General features: G+C 48.3%; 1 protein-coding gene across 1 annotated transcript in view; it reads left to right on the top strand.

The window, feature by feature from the left end:
• Positions 1–23,245, top strand: part of LOC144143486 (steroid hormone receptor ERR1-like) — a 123,132-nt gene that overhangs the window by 80,425 nt on the left and 19,462 nt on the right. The window contains exons 2-4 of the mRNA XM_077675235.1: positions 11,512–11,772; positions 14,527–14,712; positions 17,718–17,834. Of these exons, the coding sequence (XP_077531361.1) occupies positions 11,523–11,772; positions 14,527–14,712; positions 17,718–17,834 (553 nt within the window). The 5' untranslated portion in view covers positions 11,512–11,522. The remainder of the gene's footprint in view (positions 1–11,511; positions 11,773–14,526; positions 14,713–17,717; positions 17,835–23,245) is intronic.

The following is a 23,245-nucleotide window of genomic DNA, read 5'->3' as shown; positions in this document are numbered from 1 at the left end:
TTTTCACGAAGATTGAAGGAGCATCAACGTGACGTTGCAAAAGAAAATCGAACGACGAATGCACTGGCAGAGCACGCCTGCCAGCACAATCACCGCATCGGTTGGGACGACACCGCTATCATAGCAAAAGAAAGAAATTTGGCCTCCCGTCTTTTCCTCGAGTCACTCATCATCCAAACCACACCTCATACTGTCAACCGGACTGATGGCAACATGCCTGCAATCTACACGAAGTCATTGCGCCATATCTTGCATATAAATTGACGACGGCCTCTTGCCCGCTTTATTGTGAACAAGGAACCCGTATGGGCTCCGAAACGTCAAATTGTTTCCTTTTTTGACTTGGTCAGTGACCACGATTTTATATTCCTGACAAGGTGTTTCCTAGGCACACTAGCGGCTGGAATGTACCCGTAAGGGGCAGCAGCTAGTCTTATGCCACTGTGAATGGGAATACGTACGTGTAGGTTTGAAATTTTACGTCCAAGGAGTGTTCCACTTAAGTTGACATACGTAAGGTTAGCACACATTTGTTTGGCGCAGTTTGTAGATGAGTTAGCTTTCCTGCACAACACCGCTGTTGTGCAGGAAAGCCAGGAAAGCTCGAATAGCAGACGCTTTTTGCAAACCAATCGAAGTTTCGATTATTAGCGTAACTCTAATGTTTACACTGTTAACGAGGCAAGAGCACGTAAGTAACTCGGTGACAGTGGTGTCTCAGCATATCGCAAATGGGTACTCACCAGCGCGGCGGGTGTCCGCGTTGCGAGCCGAGTGCTGCGCGGCGAAGATGTCCCTCGACTGCGCCGCCGAGATGCGCACAGAGGCCGTCGTAGATGCAGCCTGCTGCTCCCGTGTGTGTACTGCCCGTACTGCTGGTGCAGTGCTCGTTCTACGAGGGGCACGAATTCGCACTCCGTGCTCCCGCGCCATGTCGAGCAGCTCCTGCAGGAGGCTTTCCCGTTTCTCATAGTTTTCCTCGGTTCCCGACCTACGAAAAGATGTCATGTATTGGTACACCGGTAGTTTTAGGCACCTTTTCTTAGCGTAAGCTACAGTTATGCAGTCACCGCACTCACCTGCGTAGGTTGGTCCGGTCGGCCGATGCGTACTGCCCGAGTAGCAGCTCCGTGCGGTCGCGCACAGCACGGGCCGTGAACGGCTGCTGAAGCAGCTATTGCATCTTGGATGCTATTTCCGTCCACTCCATGGGGTCTTTGAAAGGATTTAAATTTCGAACGTAAGCTAACATTTCCAAATCGATATGTATATTAAACCGAATCCGAGCTGTCCCGTTTGAGCCGTTCCGTGTGGATGCCATGTTGGAATGTGAGGTGTTCAAGTGGTTGTGTCCGAGCTGTCGCGACTCGGGAGGGAGACCGGAGGAAACGAGGGGTGTCGTTAACGAGGCCGCTCGGGCCTCGTTAACGACACGCAAAGCCCGCAAAACCCGCAACGCAAGTTTCCAAAACTTGCGGGCGCACGCAAAGCGCGCGGCTGCCGCTTACGTACTGCGCATGCGCTCTCGCGCCCCCGCAAGTTCCCTGCGTGCGCAGAGCTCCTGCGTGCGCTCAACTAAAACTGTCTACTGACTCTTGCGTATAGTATTGCATTTTACCTCGTTTCACAGCCAGAAACGAATACGTCGTATACAGTCGAACCTCGTTATAGCGAAGTACAGTACCGGGACAGCAAATTAGTTCGTTATATCCGATATTCGTTATAGCAGTAGAGATAAAAATTGGCTGTAGCAATTCTGGCTCGCGCAAAAATACTTGACACAAAAATGCATTTTTGAAGGCTTCCAACCCACTATAAACAAGGTAACCCTTGTCGTCCTCCTTGTTGCATTTCAACCTCAATGAACCGGAACATGAGTACGCGAAATTACGACAAAACAAGGTTCACTTGACAAAACAGGCCTGCGTCTTTATTTATTTGGTGAAGGGTGTGAGCTTCATCTGGGGGCTATTTTCTGCACTCAGCAGGATGGAGTTTTCCACAGTGTCCACGAACAAAAGGGCCTTTATCTGCAGTTTCGGATGCCGAAGGATTTTTCCAAGTAGCTTCTCAGCCTCCAGGTCAAATATTTCTTCGTTATATCCGATATCGCGCGCGGCTCTCACGCTTTCCGTTTCGTTGTAAAAGAATAAGTGCCGTTGAAATAAAGCATGACCTACCAAAGATTGTATCTAGTTCGCTATAGCCAATAATTCTCTATATCAGTGTTCGTTATAACGAGGTTCAACTGTATATTGATTGTTTTCCTTACCGTTTCTGTTTACGGCAGAGGTGATGAGGCATTCGATGTTTTTGTTTTAGTTCCCCTTCTGGCGTTGAGTTTCAATACGCGTCTGAAAACTTCTATCGACACGACCGGGACATAAGAATGACCTGTGATGCTGGCGGCGGCATTTTCAAAAAGGAAGACACTGGATACGGCGAGGCGCATTTCGATCGGCGCGCCCGCATACCCATGCCGACGGGCGTATGGGGTTACGCCATTCATGAGCGGCGGCGGCGGGTGAGAGGGTTGAAAATTTTTTTTCAAGGGCGAGGGAGGTCCGTGGTTGGGAAAGGGGTGTGTTGTGTTCCGCAGACAATGGACCGACACCGTCGCCTTTCCTAGGAGTGATGGGGAGGGTTTGGTTTAGGGTTCGGAGACACCCGGGTCTGTCTGCTTGTCAGCAGTTGTGCCGCTTGCACGGTCGTGCGGGTCTTGTCCTGCGGAGTCCTCTGCTTTCGTTTCACGTGCGCGCGTATCGTCTGCTCGTTCCTGGTCGTCGTCGTCGACACCACCATGGCGCCGGTTTCGTCTGCTACCGTGGCAATCTCCTGTCGTCTGCGTCGGAAGGGAATGATCGTCTGCTGCTGCTTTTTGGGAGTTGTGAGATGCCGCATGCTGTTTTTTACTCTCTCTCTCTCTCTCTCGGCATTTAGCTGTTGAATTCGGGGAGATAATTTTCGGTTTCAGCCGGAAGTGGTATGCTGTCGGCCTTTGGGTGCCCTGGAAGCGTGTCCAATTTTGCTGTTTTTTTTTTTTATTCGTGGGAAGATATCTTTCGGTCTTAACAAGCCACGGGACACGGAACAGAAGCCAACGTTACGGCGGCAGCCGGAGTCATCTTTTTAGTTGCACGAGAACACGTTTATGAGGGTGGTCCTATGAACGCGCATTGCGAGAAGCGCTCCGTGCGTCCGGCCATACGTTTGACGACATTGCGGTGTTGACACCGTTTAAAGGGGCGCTAAACTCTAGAAACAAGTTTGCCTCCGTCGGTAGAAAACAGTGCCGTGAATGCGCATATACCACTTACGGCCACGGCAGTTGCAATGCTTGCTAACGCAGAAAATGTGATCAAAAGCGCCGAAACCGGTATCGCCCCCTGCATTCACTTTCTCGCACCGCAATTTGTGACGTCACGCATCGTGCGTGCTGAAACGCGGATCGGTGCAGCTTGCCCAAGCGTTTTTATGAAACAAACTCTTAGGCTGGTTCTCAGAAAGTATGGTTGTTTCAGTTCAACTGTTTGTACCAGGACGAGGAAGCGGGTTCGATTCCCGGCCGCGGCGGCCGCTTTTCTGATGGAGGCGAAAAGCAAGAACGCCCGTGTGTACGACATTTCGGCGCACGTTAAAAATCCTCAGGTGGTCAAAATTAATCCGGAGCCCTCCACTACGGCGCGCCTCATCACCTGCGTTGCGCCGGCGCGTTAGACCTTACAATCAATCAATCAAAACGAGTCTCGCATCATCACAGCTCGACCCGCCGCGGTGGCTCAGTGGCTAAGGCGTTGTGCTGCTGAGCTCGAGGACGCGGGTTCGATTCCCGGCCACGGCGGCCGCTTTTCTGGTGGAGGCGAAAAGCAAAAACGCCGGTGTGTACGAGATTTCGGCGCACGTTAAAGATCCCCAGGTGGTCGACATTAATCCGGAGCCCTCCACTACGGCACGCCTCATCGCTTGCGTTGCGTCGGCGCGTTAAACCTTACAATCAACATCATCACAGCTCAAGCGACAGCGGTGGTGCCGGCGGAGCAGAGTCGGCGTGGAATTGGCAGACACCGGCCGCCCGTAGCTTTAAAGTCAATTTCGCAAACCCGCAACGTATAATGAGAAATAATTTAATTACCCGTAATGAGCAACACGGGCAAACACCGGCCGCACGGTACAGCTGCGCTGGTTAACCATCTGTGTACGACGTTGTTGAAACCGTTTATTGAGAAAAGAGGGGGAGGGAGTTGGGTTAAAAAATTAGCAGTGGCTTAGCTGGGCTATGCCTGGGTATACGTAGCGTGAGCTAAGGTTCAGCTGGTTATTCTATAGGTTTCCTGGTTGTCTAGGATTAGCTGATTATCATGCTTACTGCTTCTAAAACGATTTCCAATCCAATCCAGTCCGGTCCAGTTACTGCTCCTCGCGCATGCGCAGCACGGCTCTCCAGGAGCCACGCGAAACGGCTGTCAAGCTGCTCCGGCGCACCGTCAGACTTGGCTACTGCACAACGGAGACGCACAACTGGGCACGCGCCGGCGCCATTGCGTCTGCCGCAGCTATGACGTCACTCCCCTCGAATGCGCAGACCGGCGAATGTGCAGACCCAATTCTCTACACACTCGTACTCCAATTGGATTGGATTTCCAATCCAATCCAAATCCAATGCTCATCGCGTTTGCGCAGCACGGCCCTTCAAGGTCCACGCGAAACTGCTGAACGTCGGCCAGTGTAGCTTATGCTACAAAAGTGGAGCACTGGGTGGCCATCTTGTTCGGGTAGGCCGCGGGCTATGGCTGGAATTTTTTTTTTCGGCTACAACTTTGATCGCGTCTCTCCTGTAGCGCTGAGAACGATTTGTTTTTCCTAGAAGTTCTCTATTTAGTTGGCGTGTATACAGGGAAGCCCGGGTTTCAATTCCGTCAGTGTAACACGGCGTCCGAAGGAAATTATTTAAAAGGGTTCATTGAATTAGTACCTTTGTGGCCGCGCATTAGTGCGGTTACAGGTATGCTAATGCAGCTTTAAAAAAAAAAAACAGTGATTGACGCTCAGCCGTACTCAGATGGTTGAGCAATGAATTCCGTTTGAGTGCTGATAAAAATGGTACCGCAGAATGAATGCCAAATGCGAGCTGAGCTGTAATTTTACAGTACTTTATTTACGAGCGCATTGACCGGGGCGCATTCCCGACGAGTGCAAGGAGCAAAACACAAGTGTTTGTAATTTCCGATTTAGCATTCTTACGATTAGCTCAACACTCTTAAAAGAAAGGTCGGGGCATTCGCTAATGGAATACTGACAAGTTACTTGTCCCAGTATACACTAGGTACTTAGTAACCGGAGGTAGTAAATGTAGCACTAGTCAGAGTTACAAACCGAAGCAGGCAGTAAGCACCACTACCCCCACTAGTAAAGTCCCAGCGATAGCACTCTTCTGAGCTACATGCGTTTACTAACTGGCCATGCACAACCTAGTCATAAGCACGACCTTAATATACTGCATACTACTTCCTACACTCAGTTAACTTACTAACCACGCAGTTGTTAGTGGCAGAGCCTACGTACAAAACCCCGCGGGGTAGTAGTTAAGGTTCGTAAGGAGTTAGTAAATACGGCCGTTACTACCTTTTTACGACCTTTTTTTATTAAGAGTGGACGAAGCTCAGAAAGGTTAGAGGGTTATCAGGCAGACATGGGGCTTCCAGTTCCACGGCGACTTTGTGATGCGGCCGGAATGGCTTTGGAGCGGGATCATGTTAAAGGGACCCTGCAACACTTCCGATAAACGTTTTCACTCTTCCCTTCGCGTCTGGAAGCGCTGCGAAAGATAGTTATCGCCAGCGCGGAGTGGCACTGCGTGTATGCCGGGATACACCAAGATTTCCCTGACGTCATATCCGTCACGGAAATGACGCCAGTACACTTTTGCCAAAGCAACCCGCCAGCAGGACGTCGCTCACCAAGCACACACACACAAGAAAGCTGCCGACCCGCAAATCATGCTCGGTTGCAGATTTTGATGCACATTTAACTTTCGTGTTTTACCGATATGACAGAGAAATCAACCACAGTTTTTTTCTTTTATTAAAGTAGCCATCGAATGTGCACATTGCTGCGACTGAACGAAAGCCGGCCAATAGCCGCTTACGCCGCTGTAATGACGTAATTCCAGCGGTCGAAGAACGCCAAGACCGGGAAAGAGAAAAATCTTTTGAGCAAGTTTCAAAGCTTTCTGATGGGCACCTTCTGTCTCAGGCAGTTTGTGACACCCTAATCGAAGTTCTGGGTGTGTTGGTAGACTATTTTCTACGAGCATTTTAGAGAGAAAAAAAGTTACAAAATGGTTGCTGGGTCCCTTTAATATAGCAATGCCGATAGTGTGATGCTGATTCATGATACTGGCTGAGATAAAACTGCACGATTATGCTGTTGTTGAGCAGACTAACGCCATTAATTTTATTTGGGACAGTTCTGCTAAAACGCGAGTTCGATTGATTGACTGATTGTAGGGTTTAACGCGCCGACGAACGCAGGCGATGAGGCGCGCCGTAGTGGAGGGCTCCGGATTAATTTTGACCACCTGGGGATCTAAATTTAACGTGCGCCGAAATCTCGTGTACACGGGCGTTTTTGCTTTTCGCCTCCATCAGAAAAGCGGCCGCCGCGGCCGGGAATCGAACCCGCGACCTCGTGCTCAGCAGCGCAACGCCTTAGCCACTGAGCCACCGCGACGGGTAAAACGCGAGTTCGAGTCGCTTTCTGTCACTTTACTCCACCCGTAGAAACCCGCGTATTTACAGCAGCCGAATTGCTTACAACTGCACGGGCAACTAATTATGACAAGTAAAAGCGCAATGATAGAGTAGTCTTGGGGGCCAATTACAACAGGATTTCTTCCGACATATCTACATTAAATTGAAAATTACGGAAGACTTGCGAGAAATAAATTTGTTGCAACTGAATTGGAAAACGCCGCGTGTAAATTGATCGTCGCAAATCGACTCGACTCCTTAAAAGATTTGTTCTGTACGTGCTGCGGTGAACCAATTTCATTTCAAATTTAATTCGTTTAAATGATGGTAGGTTGTGAGCGGGTGTGTTGTGGCTTCAACCTAAAGACAGTACTAGTAGATGGAAAGAAAAAAAGCGCTTCGTTATATCCGATGTCCGACATAATGGGATTCGTTATAACGATATTACTGTAGCAACGCCTGTGTACATGTATGCGCCTATATAAGTGCGCATACATGTACACAGTGCCTATTTAAGTGCACTTAGGCCGAGTGCACTCGGGCTCCCCGAATGACACTTCGGCTGCGCGCTGCTAAACGACGAAATAAAGTGCCCTTGGCCGTAACGTCAGTGACGATAGCTGGCGTAAATATTCCGCAAAATTACTGGAAATTCCGCTTCTTTGTCACGTGAAAAACAGTGTGAACACTTCATTGTGTTTACATTGCTCAAAAATGCGAGTGGCGTCTGTCACAACTTCATACAAAAACCGCCGTTAGGACTGCGACTGAACACAGGCGGTCATATTTTCATTGTTTTAAATGCGAATGCATTTCTTAGTCGGGGGTTGTCGTGCTCCGTCGGCGTGCGCCTGCATTCCTCCAGCGCGAGCGCACGTGAGCGCGCGCCTCGTAGTTCTGCCTTCGTCGTCGTCGTCGTCGTCTCGGCGCGGCGGACCCGCGGCGCTCGCATCGCGGAGCTCGGGCGGAGTAGAGGAGAGTGAGTGGAGAGGAGGAGCGCGCTCGGGCGTGTGAGGGCGCTCGCATCGCGGAGCTCGGCGGGCTGTCTCTCCTCTCCGCGTACCCTCTCTCCGCTCGCTGCGCTCCGCGTGCCTGGCGCCTTGATAGGGATGGAAGTCGGTGAAGTCGAATCCCTCGCGGCAACGATACCGCAAGCACGAAGTGTAACACAATGCAACCTGAGCATTACACCTCCCGCTGGCGGTGACGTCACTGCAGTTGCTTCAACGTCATCATCGGTTGGAGGACTCACACTCTCGTCTCTCTTCATTAAGTACGCCATTAATAATAATTACTCGCACCGCACTCATCGGTGCACCCAATGCATTCGCATTTCCGCATGATCCCCTTCGGGGGAGGGGGGGGGGGGTTCGCCCCGCAAAGAATCGAGGCAACATTATCGGCGAGGTTAAATTATCAGAGAGCGCGGATTATAACCGAAAAGACTGAGACAGGAACACGACCACGAAGCCACAACAAACCGCCTGCGCGACCACCGCAGAGAACGCTGGATAGAACAACACCCCACCAGGCGGCGCTGGCAATATAGAGGCTTTAGCTGGTATTCGTTCAACTAGCAGCAATACATGAGTATGAGGAGAGCTCTCGAACCGGAAGTGGGAGAAAACAATGTACCCATGAGCCTCTGCGCTTTTTACCGGCCACCGGGCCATAGAGAAATAAAAAAAATTATTTCTTTCTCTAGGACCGGGCCACCTAAAAACTTCTAGTTCACTCTAACCTAACGTTTGACAGGGGTATTGGAACACACTCAGCAAGTGCGTTCGGTGGTGTCATTCGCGTTTGCTGCCTCGCTGCGCCCGAATGACATTTTAGCCGAGTGCGCTCCGTTGAAGTGCACCTAAATAGGCACGTCTGGCAGGGGTATCAAGGAGACTCAAGATGGCGATGCATCGATACGCACGCTACGTCGCCCGCCCATGAAATACCGCGCGCTTTGGTTTTGTCTCGTGGTTTCATGTTTTCAAATCTCGCGCCTTCGAGCGGCGTGTCGAGTGGCACGCTGCTTCTCTCAAAGCGTAAACTAACCGGGTGGGGCTGTTGTGTGGCAGACAGCTCGCGCATTCGTCCCAAAGAGCCACGGCCTCTTTTCCTTCCGGGTTCGGCCGGGGTGTGAAAAGGAGTCCCCCGATTTTTTCATTTTTTTTTTCCCTGTCCCGTTTCTTTTTATGTATGCAGCTGCTTCTGGTTCATCTTTTTACGCGTTTCCCCTATTTTTGACGCCTCCCCGCTCAGTTGGCTGCCGTTGCTGCTGGTGTTTATCATTTTTTTTTTTTTCTCGGGCCCTTCGCGTCGGTGTGGTGCCGACTGTCATCGGATGCGCGGCGCGTCGCACCGCTGTTTGGAAGCGGACATTGGCGTCGCTCGGGGGAAGGGGGCGAGTGGGAAAGGGAAAAAAAGACAGCCACACCGAGGAGGAAAGAAAACACGAATGTAATGTCTCTTGCAATGGAGTGGCGAAGCGTTGCCAGAAAGGAAAAAAAAAAAGAAGCCCGAAAACGAGAGTATGGTCCACGAAACGGTAGCGGAAAGGATGCCGCCGGGCGCCCCCCGCCAACATTCCACGGGAGGCTGGAAGGAGGCTAAAACGCGGTAATATGTGAATATGCCAGAAAAAGAAGAGAGAGAAAAAAAAGAGTGAGAGTGTAGAAGGCCTTTGGGAGAATGTATGTTACCAGTGGCTGGATCGCGCAGTAATTGTGTAAGGTTGTGCATTCGGAGCAACGTTCTTTTATGCTGACAACCTTTTTGTATGGCGGGAATGTCTTCCCGTTCGGGGATTAGCACGCATTTTGTGCTTTCCATCCCTCTAACAGTGCTCAATGAGACATGTGGAATTGCCTGAGAATGGTCTTGCGAAGCAAGCCCCTGTGCTCAGTTGCAGTTAAAAGAAACTGGCACTAACCAGCCCCTCCTCTCTTTCGCATTCGGTTAATGTCATGTGCACTGCACCAAGGCTAGCCGTGCAGTAATTACCCCCGAAAGGATCTTTAACATAATTCAAACTAAACCTTTTGTATGGTGCTAGATGCGACAAACCAATTTGTGTGATGTAAAATGCTAATGTGCTGTCCGCGGTCAGCTTGCCATTCTTGTGGTTGGCGTCACTAAAAGCGTGTAATTGTCTTGAGCAGAATTGGGAGGACATTGTATTATCGCCTCCTTCATTTGCCCATTCGTTTTGATAACAGATATTCTGTGAGTGATCACAAAATGTCTCAACAGGAAGTGGTGCTCTTGCTGTGGTCACGTACTGATGATACAATACTCGGTTACAACTCAAGAACGGCACCACCTCATGTAGTGTATCACTCCGCCAAAGCGCCGGACCCGTAACGTCAGTGCGCGCGCGTTTTGAAAGGGGTTTGCTATGAATGCGTGATGTCGCCTTCCTTGTCGTCACTGGAGTCGTTTATAAGCATATTAAGTCCAAAAAATCACGGGAACGGCTCACGCCATGTTCAAAATATTGCCAGTAACGCCCTACTTGCGCCGCGCGGAGAAACATTCAGCTACGGTGATAAGGCACAGCTGCAACTTCCGGTGTCACTAAATGATTAGTAGGAGATTAGAATGCTGGTGGACGAAAAGCAGAGAGGGGAATATTGCCTAGGACAGGTACCACCTGTAACAGTGAAAAGAAAGTATTTCGGGCCTAATAAGCTTTAGGGACTGCCATAAGCAGCGCTAGTATTAAACCAAGAGTGTAAAACATGGTTATATTCGTCCTTTTTGGTAAGATGACATGTCGTCACCCCGCTTCAAAGGGGAAACCAATAGGAATCATCATCATCATCATCATCGGTGCCATTCTTAAGTTGTCACCGAGTATAGATAGAGCTTGACGGAGCAACAATGAGACGTCGAGCTTCTCTGAAGGAGTAATGGCTAATTATTAGTCGTTTGTATCATTACATGAACAATCAAGGGTAGCATTTTAATAAAACAAGTTGAAAAGGCGCCCAATTTACAGGTGGTTTGGTGGAAGCCTTGTTCAGCTCTCTGAAAACACCCGTGTGTCGAGATTTCGGTGCTTGTTAAAGTGGCAGAGACCAATCCGGAGCCTTCCACTAAGGCAAGGCGGCTGATTTGATTAGCCCAGGTCTAACTTCAGCTCTTTAAACCCCAAAATTTGAAATTTTAAAATTTTTGCCCGGCTCCCAGCTTAGCGTGCACCTAATCCACAGGTGTGCTTTCACCGAGAGTTCACTCTGGGAGAGGTCCTGATGTGTATTTTCATTGCATGCTGGGGGCTCAAAATCAGAATGTGTGGTGTACTTCACAGAACCATTCACTCAGCAAAGAGCTGCGTCCAATTGGTCGTACCTAATTCAGGGCTAACCACGGGTGAGCGCCACCCGGCACTTTTCTCATCAATGGAGTTAAAACAGCGCACAAAGTGGTTGACGCAAAAGTAACAGGCAAGAGAGCCAAAATAGTGGCAGTGGTCGCCCGGTGCAAGGCTGTCCAGAAGGTCCGCGAGCGCCTGGGCCAGCTAATTTCGTTCGGTTTTTGACTAGTACATTCCACGTGGCTGGCATGTTCGTTATAAACGGTAGAGTAAAAAGACGAGAGTCAATACGATGCACTATTGACTCTCTAAAATACGAGCGTCAATACGGTGTAGTAATGACTCAAAAAGAACGAGAGTCAATACGGTGTAGTATTGACTCTTTTTTTTTTCCTTAAGAAGAGAGAGACATTACAGCTGGGAAACCTTGTCCTCCCTCTGCCTGTGCAGGGTGTCCCTAGATGGCCGGGTCGTCCGGGGCGCTGGTGAAGCAGGAGGAGGAGCCGTACGAGCTGACCATGTACTCGTCCTCCTCGTCGCTCTCGCCGGGGGACTCGTCGGCGGCGCCCCGCAAGCTGCACTGCCACTCGCCCAGCCTGTCGCCCCCGCTCAGCCCCCGGGGGGACTTCTCCTGCTCTTCCACCACCAGCGCGCACCACCACGGCGGGGGTGCCCCGGTCTCCCCGCCCGCGCTCGGAGGGCATGGCTCCGGTAAGCTCGGTTGGTCCTCTGCACGTGTTGTATTAGTGCTCTCCGAGGTGTTGTATTAGTGCTCTTTCGGTCTCGCGAACGACAAGCTCATATTCACGTTAACACAGTGGCACTAAGCAATATTGTCTAGGGGAAAAAGGGAGAAAGCAAAAAAATGGCAGCATCTCCACTCCGTGGACGATGGCGAAGGTGCGGAGTACGGGGACTCGAAATAACATCCAAGTTGCGCCCCGAGTGACATCCGATTTGCGCCCCGACAGTCATTCGATTTGAGCCGTGAGTTGAGCATTGATTATTTCCTAAATGAAACTGCAACTCGTGGCTCAAATCGAATTTCGCTTGATTTTCGCTTGATGGTGGTGTGCGCACGGGTGGACACGGATGGAAATTGGGAGGTCCTAAGGTACTCCGTACTGTTACAGGCGAGGGAGTAAGCCATTTGAATTTGACTCTTGGGAACTAACTCGTGGTCGTAGCCCAACGGGTAAAACGACTGACACTAACTCTGTCTGGTCCACCAGACATAGGCTCGATTCCTGCCGGTGCTTGTGTGATTTTTTGCGATTGTAAATGCTATGCGCAAAGACGCGGACGGGCATTGTGCGGTCCTAAGGTACTCCGCACCTAAAATTCAGAAATGTGACACGTGGGGGTGCTTACAAGTTGAAGCGGTAAGAAAGCATCCGTCCTGTGCTTTCTTTCTCCGTTCTTCGTCTGTTTGCGCTGCACCACTTTAACCCGAACACCACTTTAACCCAAACACCCAACTCGTCCAACTATCCATTTTAGTCCTTACATGGTAAGCCGAGAATAAAAAGCCAGTGCGTTGACCACAAAGCCAATAAGTAAGAAGAGAAGAACGCTGCATCACACCTCTACATCCTCTCTGGAGTCGCTCTACGTGCAGACGATGAAGCACACGCTCGGTTGTAGCACTGGAAATCTGCCACCGAACGACGCGAGAAGCGTGGGTATTGTCATGAACCATACATGATGCGAAAGCTTCTTTTTTTCCTTTCATTGTAACAAAGGCTTCCGTGGGGGAGCCAAAATGTTTATTCTTTACTTGTTGACTTTATGGTTGGCGTACTGGCCTTGTATTCTCAGTAATGCATCCCAACAAAACAGGTTTCTGTCTCACCGTTGGCTTCACTACAAGGTAAGCGTGCATTTGTCGCGTAGAGGAAGTACCGTCCACTAGAGTAGACTCTGGCCGAGACAAACTCGGTTGAAATGAACAACACTTTTGCTCTTTTGTAAAACCACAATGCAAAAATCCTCCGCTTAGGACAGATTTCTGATTACACGAACAAATTTTTACGGTCCCTTGGTGTTCATTTTAATTGTACTCTACTGTATTTGAGAAAATTGAAGGAGAGGATGTTGTCAGCGTCCTTAGTCCTGGCCAAGTGCTTACTCATCATTGAGTTTGTGGCACATGGCATCGTAGTTAATTGTATTCTTTCCGTGCCCACTCACGTCGTGACAGTGTCCGTCAGTCTCTTCTTTAAACTCCTCACCAATCTTGCATTCTTGCACATGTAGCGCAAAAAATGGACACAGGACAAGAAGGCCCAAAAAATAGTGCTTATCTTTGACCCTTCTTGTCCTGTGTCCATTTTTTGTGCTCTGTCCGTAGGAATCCTTCAACAACAAGCCCCTCTTCACACTTTCCTCAGAAACCCTCACATGATATCAAGAGAATGTAGGGGTCATTGCATGTTTTTTAAGCCTGGCGTTTTCCTAATGGGTTTTGCATTTTATTGCCTATTTTTGCGCATACACAAACTGCATTGTTCCTGCATTCATCTGTATGAATTGGAGCTTCGCTTAAAGTTGTCGGTCGGAGGGTCGTCGCAAAAAGAGAGGTCGTAAAGCAGGTTGTAAAAGATTGGCCCGCTCGGTATATTCATGTGTGACTAGCAAAAGCTCGGTGCAACATCATGTGTGCCGTACAGCGGCCTTTGTTTTTGACTGCTGGCAGCATCGGCCGCTTTGGTAATGAGCACCTACTCTGTAGGAAACAATTATGTGGCGTCCTTAACTGTAACAGCATTTGCCGCCCAGTATGTTGTTTTGGAGGTTCTCAGCTACAGTGAAGCCCAATGCTATTGTGTTTCCATCAGTTAATTAATAATTACTCAATAATTTCAGCCAGTTCTTTTTTCTCTCGCCAGTCATTGATGGGGAGCAGTCATGTCTATCTCTTCTCCTTGGATCTTTTATATGAACACGCTGAACACAAGAGAGCCGTGATCAGGAAAACAAATTGTGGTGTGTGGATTGGCTGCAGCCAATCCGCAATGCTCACTTAAGCCAATCCAGACTTGTGTTGCACCCTGCGTGGCTGTGGATTGGAAGCCAATCCAGACTTGCATTATACCTTGCATGGCTGCGGATTGGTTACAGCCGCTTTCCCCATCCGTAGCAAAGGCTACAAGCCAATCCATAATGTTCACTTAAACCAATCCAGACTTGTGTTGCACGCTGCGTCGCTGTGGATTGGAAGCCAATCCAGACGCGTTATATCTCGCGTGGCTGCGGATTGGCTTCAGCCACTTTCACCAGCTGCAGGGCTAGAAGCCAATCTGCAATGTTAACTAAAGCTAATTCAGACTTGTGTTACACTTTGCGTGGCCGTGGGCAATCACTATGTTGACTAAAGCCAATCTGGTGTTCTCACACCTTGCATGGCTGTGGACTGGCTACAGTGTTGACTGAAGCCAATTTGTGTTACACCCTATTGTGTTGCAGGGGGCGGCCACTCGGCGCGGGGCTCATCAGGAGGCCACCACAGCAACGGCAACCACCACGGTGGCGGCGGAGGTGGCAACTCGCCGCGGCGCCTCTGCCTGGTGTGTGGTGACGTGGCCTCGGGCTTCCACTACGGGGTGGCTTCGTGTGAGGCCTGCAAGGCCTTCTTCAAGCGGACCATCCAGGGTGAGTAACGCCACAGATTAGTCTAGTTGGGGTTCTATGCTTGGTAGAGTTGGGCCCAAAAAAATCCACTGGGACAACGAGAAGACGTGGCACTAGGAACAAGGAAGCACAAGACGAGACACACGAAAAAGAGTTGCTTGTGTGTTTCGTCTTTTCATCGTTCCTGTGTATTTTTCCAGAATGAGCCTTTTAAGTGCAGAGCACTTTAGGGGCTCGCCTTGTCGGCGTAGCTCACTCGCTGGACCCAAGTAGAGCCACACGGTGTTCCGTCGTAGCGGCTGCCGTCGCGGCGTAACCCAGAGGCTTCGAAAGCCAAGCGGTTTATATAGTCATAAGAGTTCGAAACTTGTGAACCGCTGGTGCTTGTCATACATCTCCCTGTTGCTTAGCGCAAAGAAAACTGCAGGTACATTTGAGGCAAAATATACATAATTAACCGGCAGCACCCACGTTCATCTAGTTAGGAACGCTCGCTGGGTAAGTTTTTACAATAGTAAGCAAAAAAAAGTGGCAGTGCAAAGTCGGCACGTGCAGGAGGAAAAGCGGGCACAAAAAGAAAAGAACTGTCGGTGGTGCAGTGTCAGGCAGGGGGCACGCGAGCACTTCGGAGGCGGGAAATTTGAATTGCATTGGGTGGTAGCAGTGAGCGGATAATGGCGCACAGCCCATTATGGCGAATCACTGCTCAGAACTTCCAACAGCTTTCACATTGAGTGGAGCGGCTTTATTTATTTATTTTTGTTTGGTGGACATGAATTAGCCATTCCTGCAGCTTCAAGTTTACGGTACGGCTGTTGGGGCAACGAGAGCATTAGTTTACTGCAGTGTAAAATTTTCTGCCAGAATAATACCGCTTGTGAGTTACTGGAACACAATGGAAAGCAGCATTGGCTGGTGAGAACTCAGTGCGAATCTTTTTTTATTTACCCAAAGTTCCGAAGCCCTGCTGGAGGAATATGCAGTGAAGATACATACACCTGGGCTCTGAGTTGAAGCATAGCGGAGGGCTACAGATTAATTTGGACCACCTGGGGATCTTTAAAAATCTCGTACACATTTTCGTTTCACTCAACACGCCGTTGAGCACGGACTAATTTTTAATACCTTGGGTCACAAGTGTGGTCTGCTCTCAAACTTTACTCATTATCCCTAGTTCCTCTTGAAAAACACTGACTTGTCCGTGTTTCTCCCTTTCCATTCCCATATGAGGCACCCGGGGCCAAGTTTTCTCGTTTGATGTTTGTTAATTATTAAAGAGCGGAACCTACCGTCAGCCATTCCTGGCTACATACGTGTTCTCTATCTTGGCCCAGTTCTCTTGGTGATGATCACAGAACTTTGAGGCATACACTCAAACCAGTTTGAAGGTTATCGCACAAGAACCACCCAATCTGGGTGACAGTGCCTTTGTACGTCACTTTTTAGCATCTGTGAGATGTTATGCTAGCCTCTGTCATTCCGTGGCTGTTCCGTCAAATTCATTCACTCCCATCAGCAAAGGGCGGCAGCTGATCTGTTTCTGTCTTTATTCATTTTTGGCTGATGAATTCATGTTTCGGCTCCCGGCCGTTGCCAGTTTTGATAACACTATCCACTTGGCACGCCGGAACAAATAACCGGGGCCCACTGTCGTCATATTGAAAAATAAAATGAAATGAAAAAGCAAGACAAGCTTGGCCATCATCTTTTCTGACGGCAGTGCACGCTCTACTTGGAATATCCAAGGGTGAAAGGAACATAGGACGATCTCATTCTGGTCAGTGTTAATAAAAAGTTCCACACAAAAGCTCTGCCATTGCAATCAGTTGGCTCTCCCGCAATGGCCCTCAAATTGATTCCGACTGCACACCTCCAGAGGGAAAACAAGGCCGTACACTGGTGGCAGGGAAGAAAGCTACCCCGTCGGGTTGGATTTCTCTTTCTCTTTCTTGGAGAAGTGTCTGAACTTGAAATTGTTTCATTCTCGTACTTGGTGACCCCTTCCCCCCTCCCCTTTTTCTCCCTGCATACGAAAGTCAATGAAGTTGTACTTTCAGTCTGAATGGGATAAACAAAGTAAAGCTGTGGACTGGGCTACCTAGTTGGTAATTCATAGTGATCAAATGTAGCGTAGCAGAAACACACGGGACGGAAAGAATACACACGGACGAGCGCTCACTTTCAACTGATTCTTTATTCACATGACGGCAAATGTATATGCTTAGCCTTAGCAGAAATAATAAAAAGAGGAAAAACAAAACAACAACAACAAAAAATACCGACAAAGAAAGAGCGAGTACACCCAACACGCGCCAAACATTTTCACAATCAGTGGCCTGTCGCGTATGGCATCACATTGCAGAAAATGTAATTCACAGTCAGAGAGCGCGACTGACGGTTTGCTAACACAGTTGTTCCTTTCACGCGTCATCTGAGCTGCCTCACTGATTAAGCGCTCTTGCTTGTCCTTAATTATCTCGAAACAAACCAGAAATAAATTACATCTATTCAAACCTTATGTATCTGAATGGAAAAGTTGTAGAAACCGAGATCGTTTCTTCGAGGTTATTTTGTGCCGGCTGCGTATAGGTCACACTGCGCTGACAAACATGGCTTCCTGTTGAAAAAGGAACAGGAACCCATTTGCGAGCACTGCGGAGAACCTCTTACTGTACTACATATGCTAATAACTTGTCCATACCTAGAAGTGGCTCACATTAGACATTTTAGAGCTTTATACACCTTTTGTATACCTTTACACCCAATGCTTTTACTTGGTGATGAACCAATGGTACCTTTGACTTACGTTTTTGAATTTTTAAGAGACACTGGCTTTCTACACCGGTTTTAGCTAGTACTTCATCTCATGGAACGGTTTTTTTAAAAATAATCATTTTTATATTTCCGATACTTTGAGCAAAACTTTTAACTTACATTGATATCTTCTCACCTTTTGTTTGGCGCATTATAACCGAAAGGTTGCTGCGCCAAAAAACCTCAAATTCATCGTCATCTCCCTCGTGCAGGCAACATTGAGTACACGTGCCCTGCGTCGAGCGACTGCGAGATCAACAAGCGGCGGCGTAAGGCGTGCCAAGCCTGCCGCTTCCAGAAGTGCCTCAAGATGGGCATGCTCAAGGAAGGCAAGTGCTTCGTCTTGGCCCCCCTCCTGTTCGGACGCCCGGTGCTTGCCTCTTTTGCCGTCCTCGGGTGGGGGAGTCTTTCCGCTTAGGCTCGGCGGTGCCCTCGCAAAAGGGTGAAGTATCGGAGACTTTTATGAGGAAGGCACATGGCGACGGGAGGGGTGTGAACGGGGTATTGTCTCTCACAGTTGCCTCCTGACACTGACAATTACCATCGGTACCATTTCTGGTTGCCAGTGACACTGCTTGTGGTTGTCACGCTAGAGCCATTTCTCCATAATTGTCTCCCCTCTCCTTCTGTTGTTTATGAATCTGCAACCGAGTTATTCTTTGTCCATTCTTGAACCACTTGCCTTGTGCTAACAAACTGGTATCTGTTCAACGTCCTGTAGAGGAGGCGTAAAGTGTAGGCAGTAGGGGTGTGCAAATACTCGAATACTATTTGAATACAAATGAAATAGTACCTCCGGGAATAATTAGATTCGGGAATCGAATAGCTACTATTAGATTTTCCGAATAGTCAAGTGGATTTTCTGAATGTGCCCGGCTCTGCGCAAGTGAGAGATACCGGACCACCCTAACGCACTGCAGGTACACCGTCTGCTCGGCAAGTTTTATCCAGTCGTGGACAGTAACTAGTCGCCAGTAACGCGTTACCGATAACTAGTCAAATTTTTCAGCAACTTGTAACTGTGACCAGTTACTTTTAAGTTACTTTGAAGGAACTTGTGACTGCAACAGTTGCTTTTTTGCACGGTATCTGTAACAGGAAATACCGTTACAGTTACTTCACGTTGCTCGTTAAAAGCTGATTTGTGGTTCGCGCTTTCCCTATTTTCCAACTTTCTTCTTTGCCCCATCCTCTCCACCTCACGCCTTTCCAAAGGAGGTTATTTTCTTTTTAAAAGACCAAGGCCGATGGTCAGTCCTTAACTCTTTCGTTACGGCGGAAAAACGGCCGATTTTAAGTGCTTCCACAAAACGTTTTTTTTCTCTTGAGCTACTGGACACACGTAATCTTGCTATGCATGAAATTGTAGCTTATAGATTGCTCTTCCAAACACAAAGCATCAGTTTTGTTAAAAGTACAATTACTTACAGTTTATTTGTCAAGTAATCAGAAAAAAGCCCCCAAGAAAAGTATACTAAAAACACAAATCGGCACTTTCACCGAGACTAAAAATTATTTCAGGTATTTTAAGATATACAAATTGTTCCTACGTTCCTTGGCTATGATTCAATATATAAATCAACAGTCTACACCAAGTTTTGGATTTTTGAGGGCCCGTCAACCTAGCGCAACTGACGGCTGTGCCACGCCGCGAGGGCACTCAAGGGTGAGTGAGTCTATGTAAAATGTGCATCCAAGTACCGTACTTACCTGATTCTAACACGCACTTTTTTTCCGGAAAAATAGGTCGAAAAATCACATGCGCGTTAGAATCGGATACGAAACCGAAACCGAAACAGCGAAAATTTCGTCCCACCCATCACCATCGCCATGTCAAGATGGCGCTGAAGCTTTTAGCAACAATTTTTCGCACGCAGGAAGCATAGGCGCCTAGGCTTTTCCATCGGAGTTCATACAAATAGTCAGATCGTTCCACTTGCGCGCTTGATAACAGCAATGGCAGCAGCGGCTCTCACGTGTTCAAAACGAGCGGTCGGCTGAAGCGTGCGCCTCTGGAGAAGCTCGCGGGATGGGCGTGTGAGGCGTGGGCCACGATCCCATCGACCATGGTTGAACGTTCGTTCAGAAGTGTGGCATCGCGAACATGCTTGACGGCACCGAGGACGAGATCTTGTTGTCAGCGGAGAGCGACGAGGAGTGAGATGAGTGAGATTACTTCGGGAAATAAATCACCCGTTTCTATCGCATTTGTTTTTCTTGCTCACACAGTTCCATGTGCGTTACAATCGGAGGTGCAAGTTTTTTCGGTTTTTTTGTCAGGAAAATTGGGTGCGCGTTAGAATCAGGTAATTACGGTATACTCTTTTGTGACCTCGCACAAAATCCTTATCAGTTCGGTGGTAAAAAACAAGAAAAAAAAAAATCGAGCGCTCTCGACAAGCATCGCACCTGAACCCTGCAGCGCTAATCTGACACGAGCGCAAGGTTATCTTGAAGGTGATAGCGCGATACGGCGCGGTGCATTTGGCAAAATATCCCGCCCGTACGTTCTCGAGACCCTAAACACAAAATCAAAACCGCAGTCGTCAGATAAGAAGCACGTTTTGTTTATAAATACAGCGCGGAGTCACAACGAAATTACCTGCCAGCGCTTGTTGAAGTTCGAGGCACCTGAACCGGAGCTTCGTCTTCCTAACTGAAATCTGAAGATCCCACATCATTGCTTGATCCCTCACTGCTGCTGGAATCAGAAAAATCGACAGCAGGAGCAGCCGAAGTGCTTGCTACAGCAGTCCGACTGTGCGGAGCGCGGCGCGAACCGAACGCCATTTTTCCTCCTCCTCCGCTGCCCCTTCGGTTCAAATTACTCTTGCTACGCCGCCACCACACGAGACACATAAACAAACGAAACCGAAATTGAAAGAGACGTTGCCAATGAACACACCAGATGGCGATAGTTGTCTGTGGAGCGCGGGTTTCAGATTTTGCGGGAGATTTAAAATCATCGGACGCCGGCTTCCGATCGCCTATGGCGCCGTCGTGAAAGAGTTAAAGGGGCCGTGCAGACAAAACACAAGTTTGGTTCCTTCGAAAGATTGCCTTGTTACAATCATACTGACACCACTTTTAATGCACACTTTGCTCAAATGAGCTATATAATTAGGAAAAAAGGGAATGGCCATGCGACCCACTAGCTTATTTCCTGCAACAGAACCTATGATGTCATATGCCCAGCTGTGCAATTGGCTGAGGCCGGAAATAGCAAGCGCAAACTAGGCAGGGCTTATAAGCTTGCCGAAGGAGATATTTGCGTTTAAATGTTATACGTATTCTTTTTACAGCAGTAAGAATGGTGGGGTGAGCAGTGGTAGTTACGAAAGTACACGTAAACATAGAAGTACCGGTGCGCACTGCTGTTGGTACTGGGCACACTATGCTTGTTTTAGCTGCACAGCTAAAACAGCTGCACGCTTTGGAGTTGGAGAGCTGCACGCTTTGGAGTTGTCTTACACAACACTGGCCGATTGGCGTAAGCGACGTTGCCTTACGTGACTCTGTTTGTTGAGCATGCCTTATGTTTCACGAAATGATGACTTTCTACAGTAACAAAAAGAAGCCAGGTGCAAATACGGTCAAAAACAAAGCAACGGCGGACAACGGTCTGTGGCTGAGTATGGTTGTGCCATCTGGAAGGGCTGACGGCAAGCAAGGCTGCAGAGCTGAATGGCGCACTGGAAGTTCATTTGAATACCCGCCCTCGTGACTTCATGGCAGACGTCACGAAAATGCTCAATTTGGCGGGAAAATCAAAATTTTAATCTAAATTGATTAATTAATTTCTCAGTGAATACGACATCGTTTGCTGCCAGACAAGCGCTGCGGGCACTATAAAACACGAAATCTTTCGAATAAAACAAAATTGTACTTTGTCTGCATGGCCGCTTTAATTCATAATTTTTTTTCTTCCCCTTGTGTTGATCAGAAACAAAAAACACGAAACTGGCAATTGAAAGATCTTCACCGAGAAGGAAGCTGGCCTACCCTTGTAACGAACCACCATGGCAGGGGGGCCCATGGAGAGCAGGGCACCTATAATGACACCAAGGGTGGATCAACAAAAAAGTTGATGCGACAAAATGGGGCGTTCCCAACAATTGTTAATGATGGGATTGAGTGTACCCCCTTTTAGGTTCTCTTCGGGTAGGATTTTACCACAAGCAATTTTGACTTCCCGCATGCCTTCGCACGTTTCAATTAAATAAACTCTATCATTTCGTTTGTTATCCATGCCTTTGTTTTACACAGTAAAGGAAAAGTAACGACGCTACTTGTTCACAGTAACTGTTACAAGTTACTTTGGGAAACTGTGTAACTGTAACTGAAACAGCGCTGCTTTTTTGGCTTTGGTAACTGTAACGGTAACACTGTTGCTTTTTTCTGGTATCATGCCCGTGACTGGTTTTATCCAAATCGCGCTTTCTATGAGCCTGCCTCGCAGAGGCCATGAATTTTATCCCGCTGCACGGAGTAATTTGCGATTCCGTCGATAAGATCTTTTCTTCGTGCTGTCACCATCGACTCTGGTGACCAGTTTGAATACTGCTACCGGATGTTTACATGTTAGGGCAGCTTTGAGTAGTAGCAGTCGCCGCCACTTTTGTTCTTTTTGGTAGCGTTGATTTAAAATCAAAAGCGGTTTTAGCCTTTTTTAACGCAGTTGGTGTATGTTTATTGCATGTTTTTTTTTTTTTAAAGATCACGGGATAGCTCAGGCACGTGCGAGCTTTCCTTCCTCAACATATCGTCCAAGCTTTACGCTCCAGATGTTTTTCCGAAGAAGTGCCTCATCGTGGTCCGTTATTGTGGTTGCGCCGTGTTTTTGTGCCGTAACACTGTTACTTTTCTGCACAGTAAGTGTAACAGGAAATACCGTTACAGTTCATGCTTGCAAAGTGCTCACTTCGTAGTTATGAGGTACTGTCGTTGTCCATGATTGTAGTACAGCAACTACAGTGCAAGTCGCCTTCCCCCCCCCCCCCCCCCCCCCCCCCCCCCCCTTAAAATGCGTATCGTGCTTGCTTCGGATTTCTGAAGTGCCACCTCATTGTGGTTTGGTGACTGGACTGCTGCGAATGAAGGTTCGAAAATGCATTCTTCGGGTTGACAAAGACCATCGTGACTTCCGAACATGCGAAGTAGCTCCTGTTTTTCTCAGCCACCTATGTGACCTTAATGGCTGCTGTCATGCCTGTCGCAGATGGGCAGCAGTTTATGGCCACGATCCACATCACTTCTGAGTGCTAGTCTTCAGTCTTGTGTAATACTGTGTCTATGGGAATCAAAGCTGGCCTCTTTGTAAGCTAACAGCTGGAAGCACAAAGAAAATTCTTTTTTTTTTTCGAAGTTGAAGGCTACCAGTAAAATGATAAAAAAAAAAAAGAACCCTGGCAAATGGCATTTCTTATTCACAAACAATAGTAAGTGTCAACTTTTCGTCTGCACCAAAGTGTCATCCACACCAAAAAGTGCTGTCAAGCTTGAAAATTTGACACTTGCTGTGTCGCCAGTTGACCTTCTTGGTTTAGAGGCAACACTGGCATTGGTGCCTTGCTAATGCTTCATTTTGAACTTTGTGCGACCGTGGAATGTTCTTGCACCTGCCGACAGTTCACGCACATGACATGAAAATGGCGTCTTGCCTCCTGGACTTCTGTCATCTCTAGTAATGAACGATAGTTGCTGCAGTGCTGCCTTTTGGTGAAGCCTTGTGGTGGTGCGT

This window comes from Haemaphysalis longicornis, unplaced genomic scaffold (assembly GCF_048455015.1).
Source record: "Haemaphysalis longicornis isolate Haplotype H1 unplaced genomic scaffold, Haemaphysalis longicornis Haplotype H1 scaffold_6, whole genome shotgun sequence".
NCBI lineage: Eukaryota > Metazoa > Arthropoda > Arachnida > Ixodida > Ixodidae > Haemaphysalis > Haemaphysalis longicornis.
The sequence above is the reverse complement of the archived record's forward strand: the minus strand, read 5'-3'. Positions and strand labels throughout refer to the sequence as shown.